Raw genomic sequence first — 27,671 nt, forward strand, 5'->3', positions numbered from 1 at the left:
ATAGGTTAAGCATCTGAAAAGTGAAATTCAAACATTGAAATGTATCCATTTGATTTCATGTAGGAGTCTAACTGTCTTGGTGGAGTTAAGTACCAAATTATGCCTAATAGATACCTACATAGGTTTACATAATACATTGGAAATAGAAAACAACTCAGGACAATAGAATACATTGACAGGTGATGATGAGTTAAGAAAACGGTTAAAATTATATTTTAGGTTGGTATTCTTTCCAGTACACTTGTGTCAAATTTTTAAGCCTTAGTTTTAAATGTTATACATTTTAAATACGTCATAATTTTTAAATTATTGTGATTTCTATGAAATGTTTCCAAAATTTGAACTTCTAATGCTCAAAAAAATGCACGCGGTGCAACACTAAAATTTTATTTAAATTTTAGTAAGAAAAACTTATGAGAAAACTTTAAGAAATTTTCAAATGTTATATGTAAAGTAACAACTTCATAAAATATTGTGAAGACTAAAAAACTAAAATTTAAAAAATGTTAGCTTCGCATGACACTGATGTAAGGATTTGCAACAGTGATTTAAATATATAGACTTCTTAATATTTCTGTGTTGGAAAATTATACTTATCCTTCAATAATGAAAAGTGATAGATCCATTTAAATTATATTAATGCGTTAAATAACTACTCAGGGAACCTAACACTGCAATCATAAAATATGAAACTGAGTATTAAGTGAGTGAAAATAATATTAATAATAAATAAATAGTACAATAAAAGATATCTTAATAAATATTATAGTTATTTAATTATTATAGGAGTCAACTTCATAAAAACAATTAAATAATAAGAAGTTAAACTCTTACAAATAAAGTAACAATCATAACCTCTATATTATACATAACATTCAATGTTAAATTTCCTGAATATCAGTCATTTCATAAAAACTTAAGTCTAAAAACATTACACGTTCTAAATAATAGGATTCAGGCATGGAATTTAAATACTGTTGGTGGTAGGTCTTGAATGTATTTAATACTTTTTGAATCCAATGAAACAAAATTGTAACTCCAGATAGTGTCTGAAAAATAAATGATTAAAAAACAAGTTCAAGATCAGTCATAGTAGATTAAAATAAATAAATATTTTATTTTACAATTACTTCATTTCTTATCATAAAAGATTTGACATCACCTAAATCATTAGATTGATTATGATTATAAAGTCCAAACATTTTTATTTTGACATTGATCGGTTCATTGTTTTCTAATTGTAAGATTCTAGAAATCAACTCCAACACATCAGACTTAATTGATTGGAAAAAGTGATCAATTGACACATGTTTTGGTGAGAGTATTCGACAACTTAAAAAACAGTTGTCACTTTGAACTACATTTATTTGTATTTTTTCACTTTTTAAATAAAAGAGTGAAATTTTATGCGTTGTTGTCTCCAAATGTAGCTTATAATTTTGTTGAACTACATACATACTACATTGTTTACATCGGATCAGCTGTAGTGGTTCAGTCTTTTGCAGAGTATCTAAAATTAATTTTGAAGATTTATTAGTACAGGTAGGTAATGTAATCACAGGCTAAAGTACAGGTTTCATTATAGTAACATAATCAAAGAGCAACACCAATACGTTTAGAATTTAAATTAATATGAATGGTACAAATAAAATTTGGGAAAATTTTTCCGTACTAGTGTCAATAAAAAGTATAAATTAAACAATAACAAAAAATCATAACTGTAAAACCATAAATTTCATGTTTCACACAGGCAAAATATAAAGACACTGTACTAAAATAACTGGTATTCTTGTCGTATGCGGTTTACCTCATGTTTCTACACGTCAAATCGGTCTACCGTACACTTGCCGTAAACCGCACATGTTTTTATACGTCATATCAGTGGTGTAGCAAAAAAATTTGGGCTCCCCCGCAATAATAAAAAATGGACCCCAAAAATATTGTTATACCAAATATAACTCTATAACCAAAGGCCCCAAATTACTATGTATATCCTTTATATGTTTACGACTACAGTCACGTTTTTGGCAGGACCCAAGTTTTATTATAGCAAGTATTTTATTATTGATATAGAAATCACATTGTTAAGATAAAACTTAATTGTCATTGCCGTCGAATCGTTGAAAATGATCTTTAGTAGATAAAAAGTGTGTGGACGTGTGGTAGACCGCATATGACATTAAAGGAACATGTGTGGTAGATGACAAGTGTGCGGTAGACTGTATATGACAAGAATACCAAATAACTGTTACAATCAATCAGAATTTTAAATATTACACTTTAATTATTATGTAAAATTTTTGTTTTAAAATAACTGATTAGTTAGTTATCTAATTATAGGTAGTTTAACATTGTTTTATGAAAATTATTTAATAGAAAAATTATTCAAAATTACCAGTGTTAATATGATCACTTCTAATTTCATTATTATCATTGATCTCGACAAGTGGTTTTAATGTAACTTCATTTTCAGATAATTTTTTTACTATAGATATTTCGATATAAAGTATTTCTTCCAGAGTCCAACTAGATTGGGCAGTTCTTAATGCATCACTTTGAAACATAAATGATTTAACAATATCCTTGTACAGATCATATACATCAGTGTTTTTGGTCAATTTCTAAAATATTAATGTAATATAATACCAGATCTTAAATATACCAAAATATAATGAAAATTTGAGATTACTTTATTATATACATCAAAATGTTTTACTTCAGCGATATTTTTGTTTTCTATATTTAAGCTATCTTCATGATAAAGTGCAAAAAAATATACATCTACTACAAGTGCACCGTGCTCTAAAAGAATGTGGTTTACTAATATAGAAAAATATTGTTCAATAGAGTTAAAAAACTCTGCTGTAGTAACACAAACAGAACATGAAAATATTCTATAGTTTTCAAAATCAATACGGTCTTTAAAATTTTCCTCACATGCACTGAGGTGTCTTGGGTTTTGAATGTGTTTGTTATAACAAAATTCATCAAACGATGTACCGCATATATTACACAGAATTTCCTCATTTTTATTTTCAGTTGACATACTTGAATTACCTAAAAAAATTATTTAAATTATTAAATTAGTAGATTCACATATGTATTTAAATCAGGTAGATAATGAGACATTTATCAATTCTTAAAATATATGTTAGTTAATAAATTGGAAATACAATACAAATAATTAACAAACGTTTTTCTTTTTTCTAGCTTTTACAATCCATTTAGGACATACACTGCCTCAACTACATCTTTCCACCTATCTCTGTCTTCGCTATCTTCAATCCTTATTTCTTCTGAGATTTCCATGAGATACATTTTTACTCTCTCCGCCCATCTTTATCTTAGTTGACCCATGGGTCTTTTACCATTTAGTCTTCCAGTAAACAGATTCTTTGTAATACCTTATACCTCCAAATATGACCCACTCATCTAACCTTTTAATTTTTAGATATAAACTTATAGTGGGTTTATTAAACATTTGGTACATTTCTTGGTTAGTTCTTATTCTATATTCACCGTTCTCAATTACAGGGCCATAGATTTGACATAGAACTTTTCTTTCAAATATGTTTAACTTCTCTTCATCTCCCTTAGTTACTGACCAGGTTTCACAACTATACTTCAAGACCGGTCGTAAGAAGCTGGAGTATAGATATAAAGGAGTATAATTATAGAACTTACCATATTTAATTTGAACATTATTTTTTTCAATATTTTCAATAATATTTGTACCATCAACATTAACACTAATGTCTTTTAAATGACTTTCTTCGGAGTTTGTTTGGTGATCAATAAAATTAACAAGCTTGACTGTTAACAATTTCATTGTATCATTAACATTTGATATTTTGATACCTAGAATAATTAAAAGTTAACATTATATTCTAATTTAGAAACAAATCAATTGTACATGTTAACAATACACAAAGGTTCAATGAAATTATGATTTTAGTTTTCTTGTATATCTATTTAAATTGTAAACATACAACCTTTTTATAGTGAAAAATAAATACATTTTGGATAAATTATTATAACATAGTGCTTTTATGCTTACCATTATCAAATGTAGTCACAGTTTGACCAACAGTATCCATACTTTTTGACACATTATCAAAATTAATGGAATTAATATTTTCAATTTCAGTAAGTGACAATGATGATTTTTTTTCTAACAAATCAAATGTATTAATTTCATTCAACTTTTTAAAACCTGAAACAGAAATAGGTCTTAGAATTTTTGTAGAGATTTTTAATATAATAAATAAATAAATAAATATGGCATACATGCAATATAAATAATGAAATATCTAGGAACTTTACCAATATATACAAAATAGAAATATTGTTGAATAGAAAAAGTAATTTTTAGATAAATGTGTTTACAATTATAAGGCGTAAAAATGTGTAAAAATAAAATTAACAAGAAACAAAGGTACAACTACGAGTATCTTGAAATTTGAAATTAGTTATAAATATCAAACCCCTGACTAACTCTTTAGATCAGCGTTTCTTAAACTTTTTTATCCATGGAACCCTTTTTAATGTCCACTTTTATCGTGGAACCCCAACTTCTTTTTAGCTTTCTAGTTTTTTTTAGGATTATTTGCAAATAAATTATAATATTGAGTAGAAGTATAGATTATTGAATGTATAGAGTTAGCTGATATATTATTCCATATGGCTTATGCATTATTATTTAATATACAAGTATTATTTTCCATAATGGATATTTTAAAGTAATTTTCTTGAACTTTTAAAAAAAAATTACTTAAGCTTCGCGGAACCCTGAAGTGATCTACGCGGAACCCCAAGGTTCCGTGGAACACAGTTTAAGAAACGCTACTTTAGATACCTAATAAAAAAAAAAAATTATTGTTCAAAGTGGTTAAAATCCTATGTTTTATTATTTCATCTATATGAAATAATGCAGATTGTCAAAAGTAATCAATATATGAACATTAAATACAGAAATAGTCAAGAAATAGGAATTAAATATCACAAAAGTCCCAGTGTAAGTAATGGTAAGCAACAAATGGTGATAGATCCCCCTTGACTTTTTTTTCAATGTTTAATATTTGATAACCATAAATTATATTTATAATGATTAAATACTGTGCAAAACATTGGCTATACCTATAATAACACAATTATTATTACTCCCCATTTTAACCAATGTCTGTAATTTGATGGTCCATGAAAAATTTAAGATTCCTCATTTGGCCTTTAAAATATATTAATTGGTGCCATGATCCACAACTCACAATGAATATAATTAAATACACTTATTATTACTGATAATAAGAATCAATATTATTCATCTGACAATGTTTTTGTCGTGATTTAAAAAAAAAAAAACTTATTTGGAATTGAGTAGACATACTAGGTAAGGTACTCACAACCGACCTAACAAAATTAGTTTTTGATATTCTAGATAGACAATAATTATGATTTGTCTTTTATTAAACAACAATTTTATTTCAGGCTATTTAAGACATTAAGGTTTGTTAACTAGTAGATACTTTAAATAATAAGCTAGAACATCAATACCGGCTATCATAGTATACCACCATAATACTATCAAGGCAATCGAAAACCTCTCAGATTCAAAAGTTAAGATCTATTGACAGTCGATTACACAATCTAATAAAATTATCAAACACACGTAACAAGGGTTAGGCAATATCACCTCATGGATGTTTCTAAAATTTATTACAAATGGATACAATAATTTCAGATTCGCAAGGAGAAAATGAAGGACCGATTGCTTCAGATGAAATCTACAAGTTAATGCAAAACTAATAAAGATTCTTCACAAATAAAAAAAACTCACTTGGGGCAATTAACGCGTTAGAGGAACTTGTAGAGGGTAATGGATCCGGCATCTGTTTGGCTATGTCAGTCGCCGTCCCAGTTTGTTTAGACGTCTCGTTTCCGGTGGACGTCATGGGTGGGTGATTGTGTGGCTTTTGCGGTATGAACGCCATCAGTCGATTACTAGCGACGTCCCGGTGAACGGCGAATCGTTTCCGCCGCCATCGTTTGGTCCGGACGGCGGTCGTGGCAATCCGTCCAGCGCAACTGCGTTTCATGCACTTCCACAGCACCCAGTCACAGGTGGCCATGGCACTGGTGTTAGCCGTCCGCTTTTTCTCGTACGTGTATCCCTTGTGCTCCATTATTTCGCTAGGTTCAGAGTCGCTGTCGTGCTCCAACACATCCATTGTCGTAAAATCCGACGGACAAGACAGTCTTAACCTGGTCTGCCCTGGAAAGTCGCTGAACGCGAGGCTCACTGTTCTTTGGCGGGTTCTGGCCACTACAGAGTACAGTTTGGAGCCAGTGAAGTACTTTGACGACTGACACCGATGTGCGGCCGTGGGTACACAATTACACGCGCCGAATAGGCAGTACCACAGTATAAGGAATAATGTTAATTATTTCTTACATTATGTGATGTACGAATAAGAGATCAATGTATAATTATAATAATGTAGAGCTTTAATCACGAATTAAATCTAGTATATTTTAATTCGTTGACTTCGTAGTTATTACGAATGAGCAACACATGTGTACCACGATTAAAGATCGGGATTGTTGATAACAATCTTATCAGTCCCAGACAATTATTTATCATATTGCGCATGCGCGGGACTTAAACAATTCACAAAAAAAGTGTACAATAATTACCGTACTCCCGGGACCGTAATTTACCACTACTACTATATAGTCCCGTACACTTTACATTTTTTTATTGGTTTCGCGTATTCCTTGATCCTTTAATAGCTAGTAGCTACCCGGGATGATATCAGTTCTCCTACAACCAATAAGAATTGACTAAATCAGTATGGCTAACTCTTACTCTATGGGCTAACTATAAGAAACCAAAATCTGAATTTAATTTAGGTAGAAACTAGGTACGACTATAAAATAAATATTGTCTAACTTATTTTAACTTTTTTAAAGTGATTTTGTTGTTTTTTCATTTAACTGTTTCTATACATGACGACTAGCCCAATAAATAGTTAAATAGTCTAATATTTAGATATAATGTATATATTATGTTTCATAGTATGAACATAGTTTTTGACAATAGTTATTTAATAATTATTTTATTAATTTTATTTTTATAATTCTAATTATATTAATTGAACATCTTCCAGGGGAACTAGAAACAAATGGTATTATATTTAAATAAAAATAAATAATTATTCAATTAATAGTGAATAATTTATAGAAAGAATTGTATTCTTTAGAATATTATGCTCAACAATTTACCACGAGTCTTCCTCGTCGTCACTATTATTAAGTAGAATTGTTTGATAAAACTTTGTTATTACTTATTATCATATCTTATCATGTACTTTATATAAGTTTTATTAACTATATAATTTTAAGGTTATGGTTATATTTTATAGTAGCTAGTACGCGCTCATTTTTTTTTTGATTAGATGATATACTGTTTCACTTTTTTCATACAAAAATATACAGTCCACTCTCGACATTCAACAGAACAAAACCTCATGTTCTTTCTTACACTCATATACCTTTTTCTATAAACACTAATGGTCCTTCGAGCCGGATCCATCAGTTTTTACATCCATTCGCATCGACTCGTACACAAGTGCGTTCGATACCTGCAGAATTACACAAGTAAATTTACATGCGGCGCTCGAAATGTTTAGTTCCGTACGTGTAGTTACGCTCGCGTAGTTATCGTTTCCTTCGCCTATAACACATTCGCATCGTGGTAATATACATTCACAATGGATCTTAAGACGCTCAAAAACAAAGGCAAACTCATTCTGAAAAAACGAGAGAAGCTGACCGAAGACGTGGTTAATCGCTATACAGATGAGGAAGCTCAACTTCAGTTGAACTTACTGGAAGATGCTTTCAGTAAGTACAACGAAGCCTACGATTTGAAAATAGTGGAAGCCAACGACGAGGAGATCGACAAGCTCATAGAGGATTTAGAAACGGTCAGTGACTACTATGTTAAAGCTAAGGGTAAATTAACAGGTCGGTTACATGAACGGACAGCTGCGACAAGCGTGTCTGAAAAAAGTGAAAACTCTAACAATACACTTAGACTGCCACCGATTAATATACCTACATTTGAAGGGATTTCGATGATTGGTATCCATTTAAAGACCAATTTATCTCCATCATCCATTCTAACTCCTCTATCGACAACACACGTAAGATGTACTACCTCAAGTCGAGCCTGAAAGGTGCAGCAGCTCAAATCATCGAATCAATGGCAACTATTGGGGACAATTACCTAGAAGCGTGGACACTCTTACTAAATAGGTACGACAACGAACGCCTAATTGTACAGAGCCATGTTCAACAACTACTGACACAAACCGTTCATCAAACGGAAACCGCCGTGGGCCTAAAGTCATTACTTGACAGCACAAACAAACATTTAAGAGCACTATCAGTACTACAACAACCAGTAGACAAGTGGGATGCTATCATCATCGGCATCGTTGCGACACGTTTGCCTACAGAAGTAAGAAGATGTTGGGAAATCGAGTCTGCGTCTTATCCTGAAATACCTACATGGACAAAACTTAAGAGATTTATTGAGAATCGATTACAAGCCTTGAATATGTTACAATACAAACCAAGCACTGTAAGTAATGTTATCAATGCTGGTAAGACAAAACAGTTCGTTAGAACTACAGCGCATTTGGCTACTGATAGTCAAACCAACAATCAGTGTTCAATATGTACACAGAACCACATCATTTACAAGTGCAATACGTTTATGAAGTCGAAACCCAGTGAAAGATTGAATTTAGCAAAAAAGGCAAAAATATGTTTTAATTGTTTGCGCACAACACATGGTGCGAATCAGTGCACAAATGAAAAGACTTGTAAAAACTGTGGTTTAAAACACCATACACTATTACATTTGGACATAAAAAGGGTCAATACACCAGAGGGTGAAAATACTACAAGTGATCAGGAAAAGGAGCATGGATTTCAAAGTACAACATCTCATCTAGGAGCGGCACACCCTACCACGTCTCAGAATGTCATATTATCAACAGTATTAGTACATGTGAGTGGCAAGAATGGTCGAACAGTGTTATGCCGAGCACTACTAGATTCTGGATCACAATCACATTTTGTCACATCGTCTTTGATAACAGACCTAGGTATTAACAGAACAAAAACACGTGTGATTGTCAACGGTATCTCTTCAGCAGAGACGACTGTTACCGAGATGGCCGAGTGCACAGTGACGTCCCGCTTAAACCACAAGCAGTATCAAATCACTGGCTTGGTAACACCACGTATTACTGTTAACTTACCTGTCGACAAACTGGACACATCAAACTGGCATCATTTACAAGGCATACAATTGGCCGACCCTACATTCCATTTACCAGGAAAAATTGACATGCTCATAGGAGCTGAATTCTTTTATGATATTCTTCAAGATGGCAAACATGTTGGACCAAAGGGTACTCCTATATTACAGAATTCAAGGTTTGGTTGGATCGTGGCGGGTTGCAGTAACAAAATAATAAAAGATGATCTCGCAAATATTACTACAAATGTTATTACATGTTGTACCACGTATCAGCAACTTGAGAAACAAATTGAAAATTTCTGGAATATAGAAGAAGTGCCTAGAGTGACAATTATGTCAAAGGAAGATCAACTCTGTGAAGAGCACTTTCTTAAAACATTTAAACGCAACGAAAATGGACGTTATGTTGTTCGATTGCCGTTTAAGGAGACTCCACATTCTATGAACAATTCATATGACATTGCTGTACGAAGATTAGCTCAGGTGGAGAGGTCTCTTATTCGAAATCCGTCGGTGTACAACCAGTATCGTGAGTTCATGATTGACTATCTTCGACAAAATCACATGGAACCTGTGCAACCCACTGAAGACAGTCCGGTCATCTTTCTACCTCATCATCATGTTTCACGTCCCTCAAGCGTCACTACCAAATTGAGAGTTGTATTCGATGGATCTGCTCTCATCTGTAATGGAAAATCATTAAACGACATGTTACATCGAGGTCCTAAGCTACAAAGAGACATTGTAAGAATTATCACTAGATTTCGAATGCACAGATATGTTTACACTGCTGACATACGTCAGATGTTTCGACAAATAAATATACACTCCAATGATCAGTGTTATCAAGGCATTGTGTGGCGAAATCACCCATCAGAACCAATAGAACAGTTCAAATTGAAAACTGTCACCTATGGTTTAATAACTTCTCCGTATCATGCTCTCCGTACACTAGCTCAACTAGCTGTTGATGAACAAGTGAATTATCCAGAAGGATCCACAATACTTAAGAATGACTTCTACGTTGATGAAGTCATGTCAGGATGTAACGACATCAATGATGCTAAAGCCCAAATACAGCAGTTGATTGACCTTCTTCATCAAGGTGGGTTTGATTTGAGAAAGTGGGCCAGCAATACACCAACCCTTTTAGAAAATATTCCAGCTGAACACCAATCGTTGCAGATCTCAATGCCCGAGCAAAACAGTGTGTCTGTGTTGGGAGTTTCATGGAACACTATAAGAGATACCTTTTCATTTAAAGTAGAACCTCTACCATGTTTGGAACGCATCACTAAACGCGAATTATTAAGTGAAATTGCACGCACTTATGACCCATGTGGATGGCTTGCGCCACTTATAATCGTCGCCAAGATACTCATGCAACAATTGTGGCAGACTGGTACCGAGTGGGATGATCCTGTGCCTAACCAACTACTTGAACATTGGATCGCTCATCGGACATCATATAACCATTTACAACATTTTGAAATCCCACGCCATGTTGGTAACATCTTAGATTGCCAACAAGGTTGCTTCTTACATGGATTCTCCGACAGCTCTGAACGTGCATATGCAGCTGCTATCTATATCGTTTCAAATAACACTGGACATTTACTGGTGTCAAAAACAAGGGTTGCACCATTAAAAAGGATTACCATACCTAGACTGGAATTATGTGGTGCTACATTATTAGCACAACTGATGCACTCATTGATGGAATCATTCCAATTAAAAATTGATACAATAACAATGTGGACAGACTCCACAGTCACATTACAGTGGATACAAAGTGACGCCAACAAATGGACCACTTTTGTATCCAACCGAGTGAGTCAAATACAGTCATTAGTTCCGAGAGCTGAATGGCGACATGTACGTTCTGCAGACAACCCTGCTGACCTGGCATCCAGAGGAGCTTCTGGTGATCAACTCGTAAATGACCATTTGTGGTGGCATGGACCCAGCTGGCTGTCTGAAAAGGATAAGTGGCCAAATGTCAATTCAAAAACTAAAACGGTTTCAGATGCAACTGAAGAGTTGAAACATTTACCTACTATCACTGTATCACTGTTGGGCAATATTGATCCAATAGGGCAAGACCTATTGATGAAATGCTCAAATTATGAACGCCTCAACCGCATAGCTGCTTACATCTATCGGTTTTGTTACAATTGCAAAACACCAAAGCGGCTGTCAGGACATATTACTGTGCCAGAATATAAACAAGGAGTACTTTTCTGGATCCGTATTGCACAACACTATGCATTTAGCGATGAAATGAAACGAATCAAGTCATCCAAACCAGTTGCGACAAATAGTGTGTTAGCTAGTCTTGATCCTTTCATTGATAATGAAGGTTTGCTGCGCGTTGGTGGAAGACTTCGGCATGCTAACATATCTTATGGTCAGAAGTATCCGATTTTGTTACCTAAAAATCATCCATATGTATATTTAATTATAAAACATGTTCACTTATATTACTTACATTCTAGTCTCGAAGTAACTATGTCAGTGATTCGACAAAAATATTGGTTGATTCACTGTCGCAGCACCATCAAGAAAGTCATACATGACTGTATACCATGTGTACGTTCTCAAAAGGAACTGTGTCAACAAATCATGGCTGATCTCCCGGCAGCTCGTGTTACCATGGCTCCTGTCTTCGCTCGAGTTGGAGTTGACTTTGCTGGGCCAATAACAACCAAACCTGTTGGAGTACGTACACGCACAGTTACAAAGTCATACATCGCACTATTTGTGTGTATGACAACAAAATCAATACACCTGGAAGTGGTGAGTGACCTAACTACGGAGGGATTTATTGCCACTCTCAAACGCTTTGTTAGTCGTCGTGGGTGTCCATCTGACATCTATTCTGACAACGGTACTAACTTTGTGGGTGCAAATAATAAATTAAAGGTTCTGTATAACTGTCTTTCCAATAATGAATTTCAAAAATCAATAACTACACATTGTGTTTCTAATAACATAAATTGGCATTTCAACCCACCAGCATCCCCACATCATGGTGGTTTATGGGAGGCTAATATAAAAAGTACTAAAGTCATCCTCTATAAAAACATGGGAAACATTGTATTTACCTTTGAAGAACTCAATACAGTATGTTGTCAAATAGAAGCTATATTGAATAGTCGACCTTTGTGTGCACTTGTTGACGGTACTGTATTGACACCCGGCCACTTCATTATTGGACGTCCACTGTTAGCTGTTCCTGAAGACGACATCGGGCCTATTGTCAACCATCGAAAGCGCTGGAACATTTTACAAAGAATCACCCAGACTTATTGGAAACAGTGGTCAAATACTTATCTGATTAATCTACAACAACGATCCAAATGGCGCAAACCTCAAGATGATTTGGCTGTAGGCGATATAGTCATACTACGTGACACTGGAACACCTTCTACTCAATGGCCCATGGCGCGTGTAGTCGAAGTGTTTCCCGATCCTGCGGACAATCATGTACGAGTTGTACGCATACGCACCTCAAAAACTGAACTCATACGTCCTATTACAAAACTAGTCAAACTTCCTATTGAACATTGAGTTCCTACATTTATATTAAATATTATGTAACATGTATTATATAAAGTATTATGTTTTGTTAATTTTTTTTAAGCTCATTTATATGTTTCATATTATGTTATTGTTTTGAGACTATTGCTCAAGGTGGGCGGTGTTTGATAAAACTTTGTTATTACTTATTATCATATCTTATCATGTACTTTATATCAGTTTTATTAACTATATAATTTTAAGGTTATGGTTATATTTTATAGTAGCTAGTACGCGCTCATTTTTTTTTTTGATTAGATGATATACTGTTTCACTTTTTTCATACAAAAATATACAGTCCACTCTCGACATTCAACAGAACAAAACCTCATGTTCTTTCTTACACTCATATACCTTTTTCTATAAACAAGAATATTCTCTTGGGGAACTAAAAAATATATAATAATAATAAAATTCTATAATTATAATAATTTTATTTAAATGATAAATTAATCAAAGGAAAATAAATATATACTTTGTAGAGCATAGTTATGGTCCATTTTATTATAGACAAGTATAATATATTATATTAAAATAAAAATATTAAATTTTAAATAATTTATAGGTACTATTATAAATAATGATAATAACAGTGATTACGAGTACAATACTACGATATTTCTATATATCCATTTTTAATAAAACAGAGGTTGGTATCGTTGAACTCCCGCCTACCACAGAATAACCAGAAGGCTCACTTAATGAGAACCACGATTTAAGATATACCTTTAATCGTGATGAGAACTCGAAAATTAGTGAAAAATGTTTGGGATATCAGTGTAGCCAGGATTCGAAAATAATTGAAAATTCTCTTTTGCTGCTGAAACTGAATCTACACGATTTTGATGTTATCACTATACATAAATCTTACTCTGCAAATGACTCTTCCAATTTTGGTAAGCCATTAATGCCTCATGATGAATTTTATAATTACATAATTAAATTAGAAGATATATTAGTTGACAATTTTCCTTCTATTGCTACTAACAATAATATTGGGTCCATAATGAAAGATCTACTTTGTAATGTACGTTTTAGTCATCTTTGTGAATTATTTAACAAACAATTTTTAATAGATTTATTTATACGTTTTAGGATTTTTACTGCAATAAAATTTTTTAATAGGACCATGTTGTCTGAAACAAACAGAAAAAAAGAAAATTAGCTATTTTAAAACATTTGTAAAAAAAAAAGATAATTTTTCTCTAGGATATTGTTGTTTTAGTATTATGTATTGATGTATTTATAAAAATTTGTAACTAATGTTTCACCATTACAAAATAAATAATATTTATGTGACTATTAATAGTTAAAATGTTTTATTGCTTACTTTGCGATGTCGTTATCGAACAGTTATAGTTAAACTTTTTTTTTAGTTTAACTTAAAGTTTAAACATTGTTAATTATTATTATACAATAAAATGATGTACAATATTTATTGTACCAATAAGTTGTAATACGGGACCACATAATATTCTGTGGTTGTACAATTGGTTATTATCTACATACAGGCTACACTGATATCCCAACAGGTGTTGCAAATCTATCCCCCATAAGACCTGTGTTATTCTAAAAGAGTGAGCCTTCTGGTTATTCTGTGCGCCTACTAAATTCTTATCTATATGTAGGAGAACTGTATGTCCCATCATGTCCCCGTAGCTACCCGTCTAAACAATTTTTAAAATATTATTACACCATAATTAAAATCGAATAACCAAGTTTTTATATTTTGTAAATAAATATAAAAACATTGTAAACAAATTACATCATTTTGGTTTCACAAAAAATTCACAATAATTATTAGTTATGCAAATGAAAAGAAACGTTTTTATTATTATTATTTATTGCTGGTATTGCAGCAGACACAACAAACTTGGACCATTGTTAATTATTGTTCGGTAAGCAATATAAATTACCAAACTTAAAATTTAAAGTTGGTTTTTATGTAGTAACTTAAACTAAAGACTGCTTTTAGGTTACACTAGTCACTATAAGTCTATAAAGTATACATAAAGTAGTATAAACTAATATAAACTATAAGGTAGTTAAGAGTGTTATTTTACTCATTTACTCTGTGTTACGACCAGTGTTGAATCCAGGTATACTTCAGGAGGGGCGTTCGCCCCCTCCTGACAAATACAACTTTCTGACTTTCAACAAAATGTACTTATTTATTAAATGCACAATACTAATTTAAATATAAATAATTAATAGGTTTCTAATTTATTTTGTAATTTTTTCAATATTTTATAATTTCTGAATTGTAATAAATTATAATAATACAATTTATAAATGTGACGACCTTAGATTAACCTTAGATTGACTTAAAAATTTAAAAAAAATAATTTGTTTTGTAGTTTTATATAAATTTGAAATTTCTAAATTATAAATTGTAATAAGAATAACTACCTATTAATAGATATAATTCATAATACTAAAATGACGTATCACCATTCACCAATGAAAAAAAAGTGAGCCCCTCCCCCCAAAAAAAAATTGTCCGGATTCAAAACTGGTTACGACCAATGACCAATTATAAAAGTAATTTTTAGTTTCTTCTATTATCAATATTGTTATCTACTAGTATTTTAATTTTAATATTTGAACAAAACCTAACAAAATCGCCAACTGCGAGAGTGAAAGACCGGCCTTTCTCTCTTCCACATTAAAGACCGCGACCACTTGCGTTGTATGCTTTAACAATAATTTAGTATGGGCAATGGGCATGTCCTATCCATTCATTTATTATCTATGGTCCTATCCATTCATTTATTATCTATGGTCCTATCCATTCATTTATTATCTATGGTACACACCAAACCCACACTATTTCAAAACAAACAGTGTGTACGCTAACACTTTTCTAAAACAAACGCTTCAGGTGTACACCATTAAATACTCCAATTTTAATTGATCGACTTGTAAATTTGGAATCCACTTATCAAAATACACAAAATTATCTTCAGGTATTGGACATCCTTTATTTGTAGCAATGAGTCGATCAACTGAAAGAAGTGATAAGTCGGATAAAATTTCCCTTGATCCTTCAAATCGACTAGTTATAGATGTACATATCTGATCTAAGACAGTGAAATAAACTTGTATTTTAAAATTATCTTTGGAATTAGTTACTATTTCATCATTGATTTTTTCTCCAGCTATTTTTTTCCGTCTTTGAACCCGTTTTTCTGGAAACCATACTTCTTCCAGTTCATTTTCTAGGGAAAACTTTTTTGCTTCAGCCAATAAAATATCTAAATGTAACTCATTTCGTAATTCTGACAGCACATTCTTTCCTAGCACAATTATCAACCATAGTTAATGCAGTGATGAAATCCAATGATGGTGATTGTAAATATATGGATAATGGACTTGTGTGCTTAAAGATATTTTTCATTAATAACAAATGTGTAAAAAACTTGAATGAAGAAATAGTAGACAATAAATTTGTTGCCATTGAAGATGTATCACGTTCAGTTGAGCTTGATAACTCTTGTAATGTATTATTAAGTGTTTTATATTTTTCAAATATAACTTTCAAAGCACGGTCGTGAGATTTCCAGCGTGTAGAAGAAAAAATTTCATTCTACAAACTCTTTCTTCTGGATAACATATTTTTTGTTAGTTTAAAAATATTGCAGCACGTTTTCTTGCTCTTAAAAAGCTTTCAATGATTGTAAATCTCCAAAAAAATTTCTCATAGTCTTACTTGTATCACAAGTGTCTACCACAATTTAAAATATGAGAAAAACACCAGACATATATTGCCCTAGGATTTTTTTCTTGAATATATGCACGAACACCAGAGTATTGGCCTTGCATCGAAGATGCTCCATCATATGATTGTGCACACAGTTGATTTTCCCAATCAATATCATATTTTTCACAAATATAACACAAAACGTTAAACATACCAACACCTCTTGCGTCTGATACATTTTCTAAGGCAACTAATCTTTCTTCTACTTCTTCATTTTCATTTATAAACCTAACTACTAATGAAAGTTGTTCTATATTAGAAACATCTGTTTTAGTATCTATAATGAACGAAAATACTCCAGATTTTTAATTCTGAATAAAATATTTTCCCGAACCATTTCACCAAGAACATGGAGCATATTATTTTGGCTTAGATTGGATAAAAACGTTAATCGATTTTTTTTTTAGTTTTGAATTTTTGTTAAAAGAGACGAAAGTGCTGGGTTATATTTTGAGATAAATTTAATCAATTCAATAAAATTGCCTTGATTATTTGATGTCCAAGATTCATCATGGTCTCGAAACGCTATATTTTGACGAGCAAGGTAGATAAGCGTCTTAAAAATTACTATAACAATTCCTTTTTTTTCCGCAACAATTCTGTTTGAAGTTTCAAAAGTTGTACTAACTACTCTTTGATTACTTACAAACATAGCTCTTCGAATTTCAGACTCTAAATGGGCACTATTTGATTCATGTGATTTAAGCTTGAATGAAATATGGCTCCAAACATCAAAACCAAACCGCGCTAGTTGATAACTTTTTGCATAATTATATATTATTTTAAAAATAGAATTAAAAGTAGTTACTGGATTGATTGTCAGATAATATTTTGATACGTAACAACGTAACAGATTTCTATATTACTGTCCATATCATGATTGTGGTATAAATATCTGACATTACACATGGAATGTAGATAACGAAAAGGTTTCGAACTACGTACTGTTGTAATGTTGTTACTACTGTATTATTTATTAAGTTATAGGTTATGTTTATAAAATCATATATCACTTGTCCACACGTTGTTAATATACAATATAATACCTCATTATGTGAATATCATTAAATATATAAAATACGTTTAAAACATGGCGCTGCGCGAATTAATTCTTTAGACGTATTTCTTTAAAGTGTATAGTACAATACAACACTCAAACATGGATTTCAACTTCAAATCACCAAAGGAAATGGACTTCACTGGCAATATAGAACAAAATTGGAAAAATTGGAAACAAAGACTGAGTTTCTTAATACTTGCTACAGGTAAATCCAAAGACACAGATGAAGCTAAAATCGCTATACTAATTACCCTAATCGGTGATGATGGATTAAACGTATACAACACGTTTGATCCCAAGAAAATAAACGATGGTGACAAACCAGTATTCGCTAAAGTTATTGAAGCATTTGACAATTATTGTAACGGCAAAAAAAATGTTGTTTTTGAAAGACACATGTTTTTGAAGTACAATAGACAAGAAGGCCAGTCGCTCATTAACTATGTAACCAAGTTGAAACTATTATCGGCAACCTGTGAATATGGACAACTGGAAAACTCAGTAATTCGAGACCAAGTGGTCCTAAACACCAGCGACCCACAGTTACAAGAGCGTTTAATCAGTATGGATGATCTCACATTAGAAAAAGCAATAGAAATAATAAAACAATCAGAAAATGTCAAGGAACAAGTAAAATTGATTAACAGACAAAGTGACTTATCGTCGTTGGAACAACCACATGTTGATTTTATTCAAAAGAGACACTCTTATAATAAATCCAAACAAAAAAAAGTAATCAGTAACCAGTCCGAATTATTCAAATGCAACAGATGTGGAACACTGCATGGGAAAAAAAAATGCCCAGCTTTCGTTGCAGATTGCAAGGCATGTGGTAAATCTAATCACTTTGCTGTGGTATGCAGATCAAATAAGAAGGTCCAAGAAGTATCAAACGAGTATGTTCATACAGTTGATAACAAGGACGATACATTCACCAATCAACTCTATGGAGTCAACGAAGTCAACATTGCCGAAATCCACAATCTTCAGAAACCCTGGTTTAAGGAAATTAAGGTAGAAAACCAATTATACAGGGTGGTGCAGAGGAAACGCATGTTTTTCGAACCGCTAGTACGCGGTGACGGGAGGGGGTATTGACCTTGAACGAATGTTAGCAGACAGCCCATGCAATGCCGTTTTAGTCGCCATGGAGCGTTGGAGCGTACAACATCGTGTGTTCGTTGTAGAGCAGTTTTTTAGAAACAATGATTCTGTAGTCACAGTGCAACGTATTTTTCGTCAATATTTTAGAGTTGGACGTCATGGTGCAGTGCCTGATCGAAATACCGTACTCCGATGGGTTGCAGCGTTTAGAAGTACTGGTTCTGTGATGAAAAAGAAACCACCTGGTCTTCCCCGTTCAGTTCGTACACCGGAAAATGTAGACCGAGTCAGAACGGGGAAGACCAGGTGGTTTCTTTTTCATTCATTTTCAAGAATTAATTAAATTAGTTAAAAGTGGAATTATTTCCAAAGCAGATGAGCCTAAGGAGTGGTCCAGCAACCTTGTAGTTATAAGGAAACCAGATAAAAGTATAAGAATATGTATAGACCCCTCTGATTTAAATAAAGCACTGAAACGTGAGAACTATTTAATTCCTACCTTCGACGAAATTCGAGCTAAACTTATAAATAAAAAAGTTTTTACTGTTCTAGACATAAAAAAAGGATTCAGGCATGTCAAACTGGACAAAAAATCGTCAGACCTATGTACTTTTAGCTCCCCATTTGGCTATTTTAAATTTAATAGACTACCATTTGGTATTGCAACAGCCCCAGAAATTTTTATTAAGTTAAATCAGAAATGTTTTGGTGATATCGACCCTAATAACATAATCATATATTTTGATGGCATTCTCATTGCTTCCAATGATGAATTAACTCATGACCATGTTCTTAAACAATTAATTGAGAGAGCCAAATCTATGAATATAAAGTTCAACCTAGATAAATTACAATATAAAAAAAAAGAAATAAAATATATTGGTCACATCTTTAATGAATCTGGAGTTAGTCCTGACTCTGAACAAGTTAAAGCTATAGTAAATTTAAAAAATCCATCAACTAAAGTCGAATTACAGAGACTAATAGGTATGTTCAATTACCTAAGGGATTTTATTCCTAATATGTCATCAATTATCTGTCCCCTTAGGGAACTCCTAAAAAAAGATGTAATCTGGTTATGGGGTCAGAGGCATACAGAAGCTTTAAATGAATTAAAAAGTTGTGTTTCAAATCCACCAGTCTTAACTCGCTTTAACCCAAATAAGGAAATTACAATTCAATGTGACGCTTCAAAAAACGGGTTAGGGTGCTGTCTTCTTCAAGAAAAGAAGCCCATTGCATTCGCGTCGCGTTGTTTGTCTGAAGCAGAAAAAACTTATGCACAGATTGAAAAAGAATTTTTAAGCCTCATATTTGCCTGTAGAAAATTCCACTATTACATATTTGGCCGAAAAATAAATGCGTTAACTGATCACAAACCTTTAGTTGCCATCATGCAAAAAGATATAAATGAAATTCCTTCTAATAGACTTCAAAAAATGAGACTCAAATTACTCGATTATGATATTAACTTACAATACCTTCCTGGAAAAAAAATGCTCATTGCTGACCTCTTATCTAGAGACTTTTGTCCAGAGAGTTACCCTTATGAATTTGATACAATTGGAACAGTTCATTGTTTGAACAGGTTTAACAACAACACATTCTGCGATATTAAAAAACAAACTGAATTAGACCCAGTTTTAAGCAAACTAATAGAATTTTACTTCACTGGATGGCCGAATAAGCCACCTTTAGATAACTCAGTCAAATTATACTATAATATGAAAAATGATTTAGTAGTAAATTAGGGTATTCTATACCTGGGAGATAAAATCATAATTCCTTACAAATTAAGACCCTTTATACTTAAGCTACTACATGAAAGCCACCTAGGCATCACAAAAACAAAAATGAGACCCAAACAAATAGTATTTTGGCCAGGAATGTTAAATGAGATCGAACAATTCATTGGCAATTGTAACACCTGTAATAAATTTAGCAATTCTAACAAAAAAATTCTCTAATACCCCATGAGATCCCATCATACCCATATGAAAAAGTAGGAGTGGATATACTAACTTTTGCAGGTTCAGATTACCTAGTTATAGTTGATTACTTTTCTAAATGGTTTGACTTAATCATTCTTAAGTACAAAACGGCTAAAGAAGTAATACAAAAATGTAAACAAACTTTTAGTACTCATAGCATCCCTAGGCTATTCATTGCGGATAATATGCCATTCAACTCTGTTGAATTCACATCTTTTGCTAAAGATTGGAATTTAACTCTAATCACTTCAAGCCCACATTACCCCCAAAGTAATGGTCTGGCTGAGAGATCAGTACAGACTTGTAAAAAATTGTTAAACAAATCTTTAGAAACTGGAATTGATATTGAATCAATGCTTTTAGAGTATAGATGTACACCCATAGTCAGTTTACAAGCTTCTCCCTCAGAACTACTCTACAGCAGACTGATGAGAACAAAAATTCCATTAGCTCACTCTATATTGAAACCTAAACTCCAAAATCAGGTCAAATATACATTAAAACAACAACAAATTAGGTACAAAGCAAATTATGATAAGTCGGTTGTAACTAAAGAACCTGATTTCAAACCAGGTTCCAAATTGTTAGTCCAAAAAAATAAGAGGTGGTTTCCAGGAGAAATAATTACTAAAGCCCCAACTCCAAGATCTTATATCGTTAGAAATAAAAAGGGAAATATAATCAGGAGAAATATCAGGCATCTAAAAAATATTAACAATGTTCCAGGAAACTTAATAGCACATCCCAGTAACCACAATGAAGAAGCACTAGTTGAGGAAAATAGAAAAGATAGTTTAATAGTTGAATCTAAAAGGCCAAAAAGAACTATTAAAAAGCCACCAACGTTTAATGATTTTATCTTGTATTAAGTACCTATTTATTTTATAAGAATATTAATTATTTTGTACGAGTATATGCCTTGTCTTTGTCACTACGTATCTCTCTCATTTTATTTTATTATTATTTTTATTTGTACTAGTATGTATTATTATGTTAATGAGAGAGATGTTGTAATGTTGTTACTACTTTATTATTTATTAAGTCATAGTTATAGGTTATGTTTATAAAATAATATATCACTTGTCCACACGTTGTTAATATACAATTATAATACCTCATTATGTGAATATCATTAAATATATAAAATACGTTTAAAACACGTACTACTACTGTCTTTATTATAGAGAAAAACAACATACTACGACACTACGTGTAGTGTAGTACTGTAGTTCCAATACGTATTATAATTATACATTTATACCACTATAAGTTATGACATGACAATTTAGTATATTGATGATCACAATTTACAATTCCATTCTCCGTATATGCAAAATAGTACCCATCTAATTATTAACCACCCACCCTTAAAATATTGATGGAGCGGTCGCTCCTTAATAACATTGTCAACACGCCACTGTGTTACAACGACGGAGAAAACGCGGAATATATCGCGGAGAATGTGGCGGTGTGTAATTTTCACGGTGTGTTGCGTAGTGTACTCACGGTGTGCCATGGAGTGTACTCTCGGACAGACTGACTGAGCGTCTGACCAGTCGGTATATATATATATATATATATATGCGTCGATTGTTCTAGAACTTTTTCGAAATTACCCTAACGAGATAATTATCGTATATTCTAGAACATGGGATTTCCCATTATTCACTGACAATATTGTAAACAACTTGGACGACTCGTGGTGCGTTGTTTACGTCGCCACAACACTAAGTGTAACAATTGTCAAATTGCAGTACAAGCAAGGTAAAGCAAAGAAATTATAAGATTATTTAATTCCTTAACTAAAACTTATTATTTTGGGTAAAACATCATTTTGTGATATGGCTGAAGCAACTCTCACAAATATTAAAACTAGAGGAGACTTAAATTCATCCAAGCACATTTTTATTCAATTTGTTTTTTGTTGACAAACGTAGAGTAATCATTTCAAAAATTTTGCAATGATTTTGATGTTTTTCAACAGACAGTTGATGATTTTTTTAACAAAAAATTGAAACTTATCAACACTTTTCCATGTAGTATGCATAAAATTGAAGTACTGACTTTTATAATATCATATTATGTAAAGATGAGGATGTGTCAATGTGCGCGCCAGACAGTATCGTTGCGCCGCAGTTGGCAGTGCCGATATTCCTGCATGCAAATCTCCCTCCGTGGGCCCCTTCGTGCGAGTTGTTGTCGTCGTTATCACGGTCTGCGGTCGCCACTTTATTATTATTATCATTATTGTTTACGGCGGTTTACGCTGTTGTCGTAACGGTCTGCGACGTTTTTGTTTCGTTGTTTTCTTTTTTTATGCTGATTATCGCGATATTTGTAGAGAAAGGCTCAGTTATTTAAAACCTGGAACATTCATATCAAAATCTTAAAGTTGAGCCTTTAGACGGTTAGTCATTGATTACCCGCTGTGTTTCGACCGTGTAGCGATTGAGCGCGAAGGAAAGGAAGTTGCCCAACAAGGAGTTGCCTGAAGGGAAGGAAGTTGTCCAACAAGGAGTTGCCTGAAGAGAAGCTGCTCAAAAGAGGTTTCGCGTGGTATGTCAATTGATTGTCAATATTAGTCATTGTAATCTTGTAAAATTGTTTATTAGTTGTATGTGAATAATAGTCAAAAGATAACTGTTGTTATGATTAATTTGTTTATTAATTATTTATTTGCCTCCTTTGATGTAATATTATAATTCTCCCGAGTCAATTGTTGTGAAGTCGTCGGGGCTAACTGCGCGGTAAGATCCCCGTCTGGCGAACAGTCAATATACAAAAGTTTTAAACAATGATCAAAAGAAAAAAATAATGCAAAGAAAAAGAAGAATTCAAAACTTGTTAATACATAGATTAAAATATTAATCAAATTAGAGAATACAATCTGAAACAGATTTTTGAAATGGAGACTTAGGCAGTGAAAAAGGGCTTACTGTTTCGTCTGTATTTTTATAATTAAAATTTAAAGTAGGTAGTGTAATATTTTTTGGTTAATAAATAAATCGCGTATTTTTGTTATGAATGTGTATAATTACCCTTCGTTTTAAAAATCCAGAATCTATTTTCCCTCAAAACCATCTTACGACATCAAAAATGTATTACATAAAATATAAATATTAAATAAAAATAAATAATAATGTAAATAACTAATAGTTCTATTCTAGTCCGTGATAGCGCTACATTCGCACTTGCCCCATTTCCCCCCGCACAAGACTACTCCATTCCATAAGCAGCCCTGCTCCCCGTTACCCGCCCACCAGTTCGTTTCCAGTCCACTGCTGTTTGTAACGAACAAAATTATTTTATAGGGATCATTTTGTCATCATTATTTTATTTTATCTTTAAAATAATATATAATTTCATTCATTCCTTATACATTTTGTGTATGCTAACCATAAACATATAAATATTTATACCAACCAATGTTTTGTAAACTAATTAAATGGCGGTCGTCCCTGTGCGAGATTCACCGATAACAATGTAAATGTTACGGTAAAAGTACTAAGTACGAATACCTAACTTTAAACCTAGGATTTACCGGTTAGGTTAGCGGACTACTGTTGGTAAATGTCCGAAATTACCAATTGATTTCGGTTAAACCTAGGAAACACAAAATTATTTGGTTTCGCCGAATGATTTTTGTAGTTCAGACTTTTACTAAAGGGATTTGATAGGTTAGGTTAGTAGCTTATTAGGTAGTAGGTACACACATAAACACATTTATATTATTATTACATATTACTGCAATGTTAGTATACTATAAGTACTAAGTACATAAATTACTTGTATATTATTTCTATTATAATTAAATTTATTTCATTAAAACATTATTTATTTGCTTGGCTACTAATTGTGTCATCTAGAGTAGCACAAGATATTTTTGGATGGGCACTAACATTAGTTAGTCATATGTAATAACTGATAATAATAATAATAATATAAATGTGTGTACCTACTACCTATAATGCACTAGTCATTAATATAATACCTAATATAGCATATACTTCAACAATAATAATTATTAGTAAAAAATTTTGGACTTTTACTAACATTGATTGTTTATCCTAAAATTTACCAAATTCCTTTTGTAAAAGCCCTAGCATACACTTCAATGGGCAATAGAATATGGAAAGGTGTCGAGAGATACTCTTTTGACTAAGCTGGGTAAGTTTGTCACTTTTTTAAACTAGTTAAACTTAAGTTACTAAAATGTTAACACCGAATGTGCGGTGCCTGATTTAATAAAATTAAGGCCAAATGCACAATTTTTGCCAAAACAAAAAAATGTTCTAGTAAAAATATACATAGAAATAGAGGGAATGTTGATAATAAAAAAAAATATTTACATGTTAAAAGTGTTCAATAACCATCTCAAAACTCATAAAATATTTTTACATTATTTCATGTACTATAAATAATAATTTCGTTACTTGGTCTAGTAAATTAAGGACTATGAAAAGATAATACTAATTAAATAACATAAACATAACAAAATTATAATATTATCAATTATCATATTATGGTAAGGCGATCAGCGACGTCGTGCAAGCCACGATTTAAGATATACAGGTTGCACAACGACCTATATTTAATGGCGTCCCGCAGTGACTTTAAAAATGACACAATAAAATATTAAAACAGCCGTCAAAAATAGAGCATTAGCGCTCCCGGTGTCGAAATAAGCAAAACGCCTATATGATTAAAGATCTTATATTATCATCTATTTCGAAATTTTGCCTCGCTTTTTTTGTCATTTGATTCAGCTTCTGATTTTATACTATTTATTCTATTATTATACTTGAACTTGGACTTGAATACTTGATTTTATGTATAAGAATAAAAAAAAGACATAATTTAAAATAAAACTAATTTCTTTAGATAATAATAAAAATTTTCCCTACATGTGGTGACACTGAAATACAATTTTCCCCGCATGGAGCGTTGAGAGTTAATTTTTTTGAAGTGTTAGTTCTTGAATCTAATAGAAATGGGGGGTCAAGTCTCAAGTGCAAGTGTTCCATCTGCACCTGCGTAAATCAAGGCCTGCTAATAAGCGCGTTTTCGCGGAGATACCGAGAGCAAACAGTTTGCGCAACTTTGCCGATTGTGTACTGATATGGCATATCAAATTTGTTCATCGCCAAAACGCGATTTGGTCTAAAAGTGATAAGTTCATTACAAGCATTATAATAAACACTATCAAAGGTACCAGAAATACTAAACAACTTGAAATAGTCGTTTAGTGATAGCACCAAACATTTTAGTAGGTAAACAGTAAACAGTTTTGACATAAAATTATCGCCAAAACTGGTTTTAGTAAACTGTTTGCTCTTGGTACCTCCGCGAAAACGCGCTTAATGTGAAGCCCAAAAATAGTGATATTAATTTATAATATTAAATTATTATATTATTCAATAATTTTACTGTCTTATGTGATGATAAAATAATCTTTAATCTATGGTCGTGGTCACAGACAATACAATACGTTCAATGTTCATTACCGTGGGTTATACTTAAAAAGTTCACTATTGCACATAATTTTAAATATAATCATAATAGTAATTTTAATAATCATCAAAAAGATTGTAGGTAGTGACAAAAAAATGATAATTTTCGCCACGCTAATCGTACATTTTTAGCGAACTATACTATTTCGCTATACAAGGCGTAATGTAGCAACAATCCATCAATCGCTACCAAGTAAGCGTGCTATTGAAGCGTCGCTACAATTAGCGCGCTACTCATCCCGACTATCTTATTTTTAGCAGGTTGATATTACATTTCAATTAATATATTGGCTCTGAACTAATTTATAATTTAATATAGGTATTCAAATTTTTTTAATTGTTACAATTTCAATATTTACAATACCATTTAATAAGCATACAATAACATTTAGAATTTTTAATTTAATGTTTATATGTATGATATACATTTTTTTGCATATGACCTGGTATTGGTGTACAAAACAAAAAGTAATAACGGAATAGAATAAAATGAAGTACAATAAAATAAAACTGATAATGGGTTAATATAAATAAACAATTAAATAAATACAGTAGAACCCCTCTCGTCCGCCCACGTATGGTCCACCGCTACGGTTGATCCGACCATAGTATTGTGAATACTACGTATGTAATTTAAATATACAATTTAGATTTTCCAACTTATAGTAGATATACTTAGCTAAGTCTATACTCTTCAGAAAGAGATTATTACTCGGCGCGGCGGCGACCAGTTTTCGTCCGGTGGCGGTCAGTCTCCGCTTACAAGCATCGTTCACGTGACCAAGGCTCCGGTGGCCTGTCCTGTGCGTGCGTGCGTTAGGCAGAGTGAATGTGCGTGCGCGTGTCATGCGTCGTCAATGCATTTTAAATTATTTGAACTTATCGACAGCTGATACTAAACTAATGCGACGCTCCCGTCAGGGGCGGCGCGTCAGGTGCTGCCGCGGGACAAAACCACGCCCATGCGCACAACTAGGCCGCCGAGTAATGATCTCATTTTGAATAGAGCATAGAATGTCATTTGCCAGCGAAACTAGGCGGGTGATCGCCGCGCGCCTGGTGGCCAATTTTCGTCAGTGTTTCCAAGACTTCATTCCCGCGTAAAATAATTTTAAAAAAGCTCTGGAGTTGTAATAAAAACTAAACGACAAACGTTCGATATTTCTATACGTAAAACTTATTATTTATTAATTATCACATTCGCTAATAAGTAATAATATTAATATCATTATTTTTACGCAATTATATAATATGTATGTACATTTAAAAACTAATAACTAAGTAATGAAACTTAAAACTATTATAATAATATTTACATAGAAAAATGGTTTTTCGAATT

General features: G+C 32.4%; 4 protein-coding genes across 5 annotated transcripts; 3 read left to right on the plus strand and 1 right to left on the minus strand.

Moving 5' to 3' along the window:
• Positions 1-751: 751 nt before the first annotated feature.
• Positions 752-6,594, minus strand: LOC107168822 (uncharacterized). 2 transcript variants are annotated; one of them, XM_015518353.2, is made up of 8 exons: positions 5,834-6,594; positions 4,058-4,213; positions 3,685-3,858; positions 2,938-3,057; positions 2,690-2,862; positions 2,396-2,621; positions 1,131-1,510; positions 752-1,049 (listed from the first exon to the last, which is right to left on the minus strand). In XM_015518353.2, the coding sequence occupies exons 1-8, from the start codon at positions 6,222-6,224 to the stop codon at positions 882-884; spliced, it is 1,788 nt and encodes a 595-aa protein (XP_015373839.2). In that variant the 5' UTR covers positions 6,225-6,594; the 3' UTR covers positions 752-881. The 2 variants fall into 2 exon arrangements, with proteins under 2 accessions (XP_015373839.2, XP_015373838.2); XM_015518352.2 differs by having other exon boundaries at positions 2,690-3,057.
• A 1,666-nt stretch (positions 6,595-8,260) lies between these two features.
• LOC149057049 (uncharacterized) lies at positions 8,261-12,898 on the plus strand. The gene has a single exon (XM_089223273.1). It carries the CDS (start codon positions 8,261-8,263, stop codon positions 12,896-12,898), a length of 4,638 nt encoding a protein of 1,545 aa, XP_089079399.1.
• Positions 12,899-17,826: 4,928 nt separating this feature from the next.
• Positions 17,827-18,825, plus strand: LOC149057050 (uncharacterized). The gene has a single exon (XM_089223274.1). It carries the CDS (start codon positions 17,827-17,829, stop codon positions 18,823-18,825), a length of 999 nt encoding a protein of 332 aa, XP_089079400.1.
• Positions 18,826-18,874: 49 nt separating this feature from the next.
• On the plus strand, positions 18,875-20,582 carry LOC149057051 (retrovirus-related Pol polyprotein from transposon 17.6). The gene is made up of 2 exons (XM_089223275.1): positions 18,875-19,094; positions 19,204-20,582. Exons 1-2 carry the CDS (start codon positions 18,875-18,877, stop codon positions 20,580-20,582), a joined length of 1,599 nt encoding a protein of 532 aa, XP_089079401.1.
• The last annotated feature ends 7,089 nt before the right edge of the window (positions 20,583-27,671 follow it).

This window comes from Diuraphis noxia, unplaced genomic scaffold (genome assembly GCF_037042655.1).
Source record: "Diuraphis noxia isolate RWA-SAM2 unplaced genomic scaffold, SU_Dnox_SAM2 contig0003, whole genome shotgun sequence".
In the NCBI taxonomy this organism is placed as follows: domain Eukaryota; kingdom Metazoa; phylum Arthropoda; class Insecta; order Hemiptera; family Aphididae; genus Diuraphis; species Diuraphis noxia.

What these genes read in the sequence shown, in the direction of transcription:
- LOC149057051 (XM_089223275.1), top strand. Translation starts at nt 18,875, where the DNA reads ATGGAGCGTTGGAGCGTACAACATCGTGTGTTCGTTGTAGAGCAGTTT. An exon ending in TGGTCTTCCCCGTTCAGTTC is followed by an intron (nt 19,095 to 19,203) that starts GTACACCGGAAA and finishes TTATTTCCAAAG; the next exon opens with CAGATGAGCCTAAGGAGTGG.
- LOC149057049 (XM_089223273.1), top strand. Translation starts at nt 8,261, where the DNA reads ATGGCAACTATTGGGGACAATTACCTAGAAGCGTGGACACTCTTACTA.
- LOC149057050 (XM_089223274.1), top strand. Translation starts at nt 17,827, where the DNA reads ATGGATTTCAACTTCAAATCACCAAAGGAAATGGACTTCACTGGCAAT.
- LOC107168822 (XM_015518352.2), bottom strand. Translation starts at nt 6,224, where the DNA reads ATGGATGTGTTGGAGCACGACAGCGACTCTGAACCTAGCGAAATAATG. An exon ending in TAATGTTCAAATTAAATATG is followed by an intron (nt 3,058 to 3,684) that starts GTAAGTTCTATA and finishes TAATTTTTTTAG; the next exon opens with GTAATTCAAGTATGTCAACT. An exon ending in CTTTTATGATAAGAAATGAA is followed by an intron (nt 1,050 to 1,130) that starts GTAATTGTAAAA and finishes TTTATTTTTCAG; the next exon opens with ACACTATCTGGAGTTACAAT.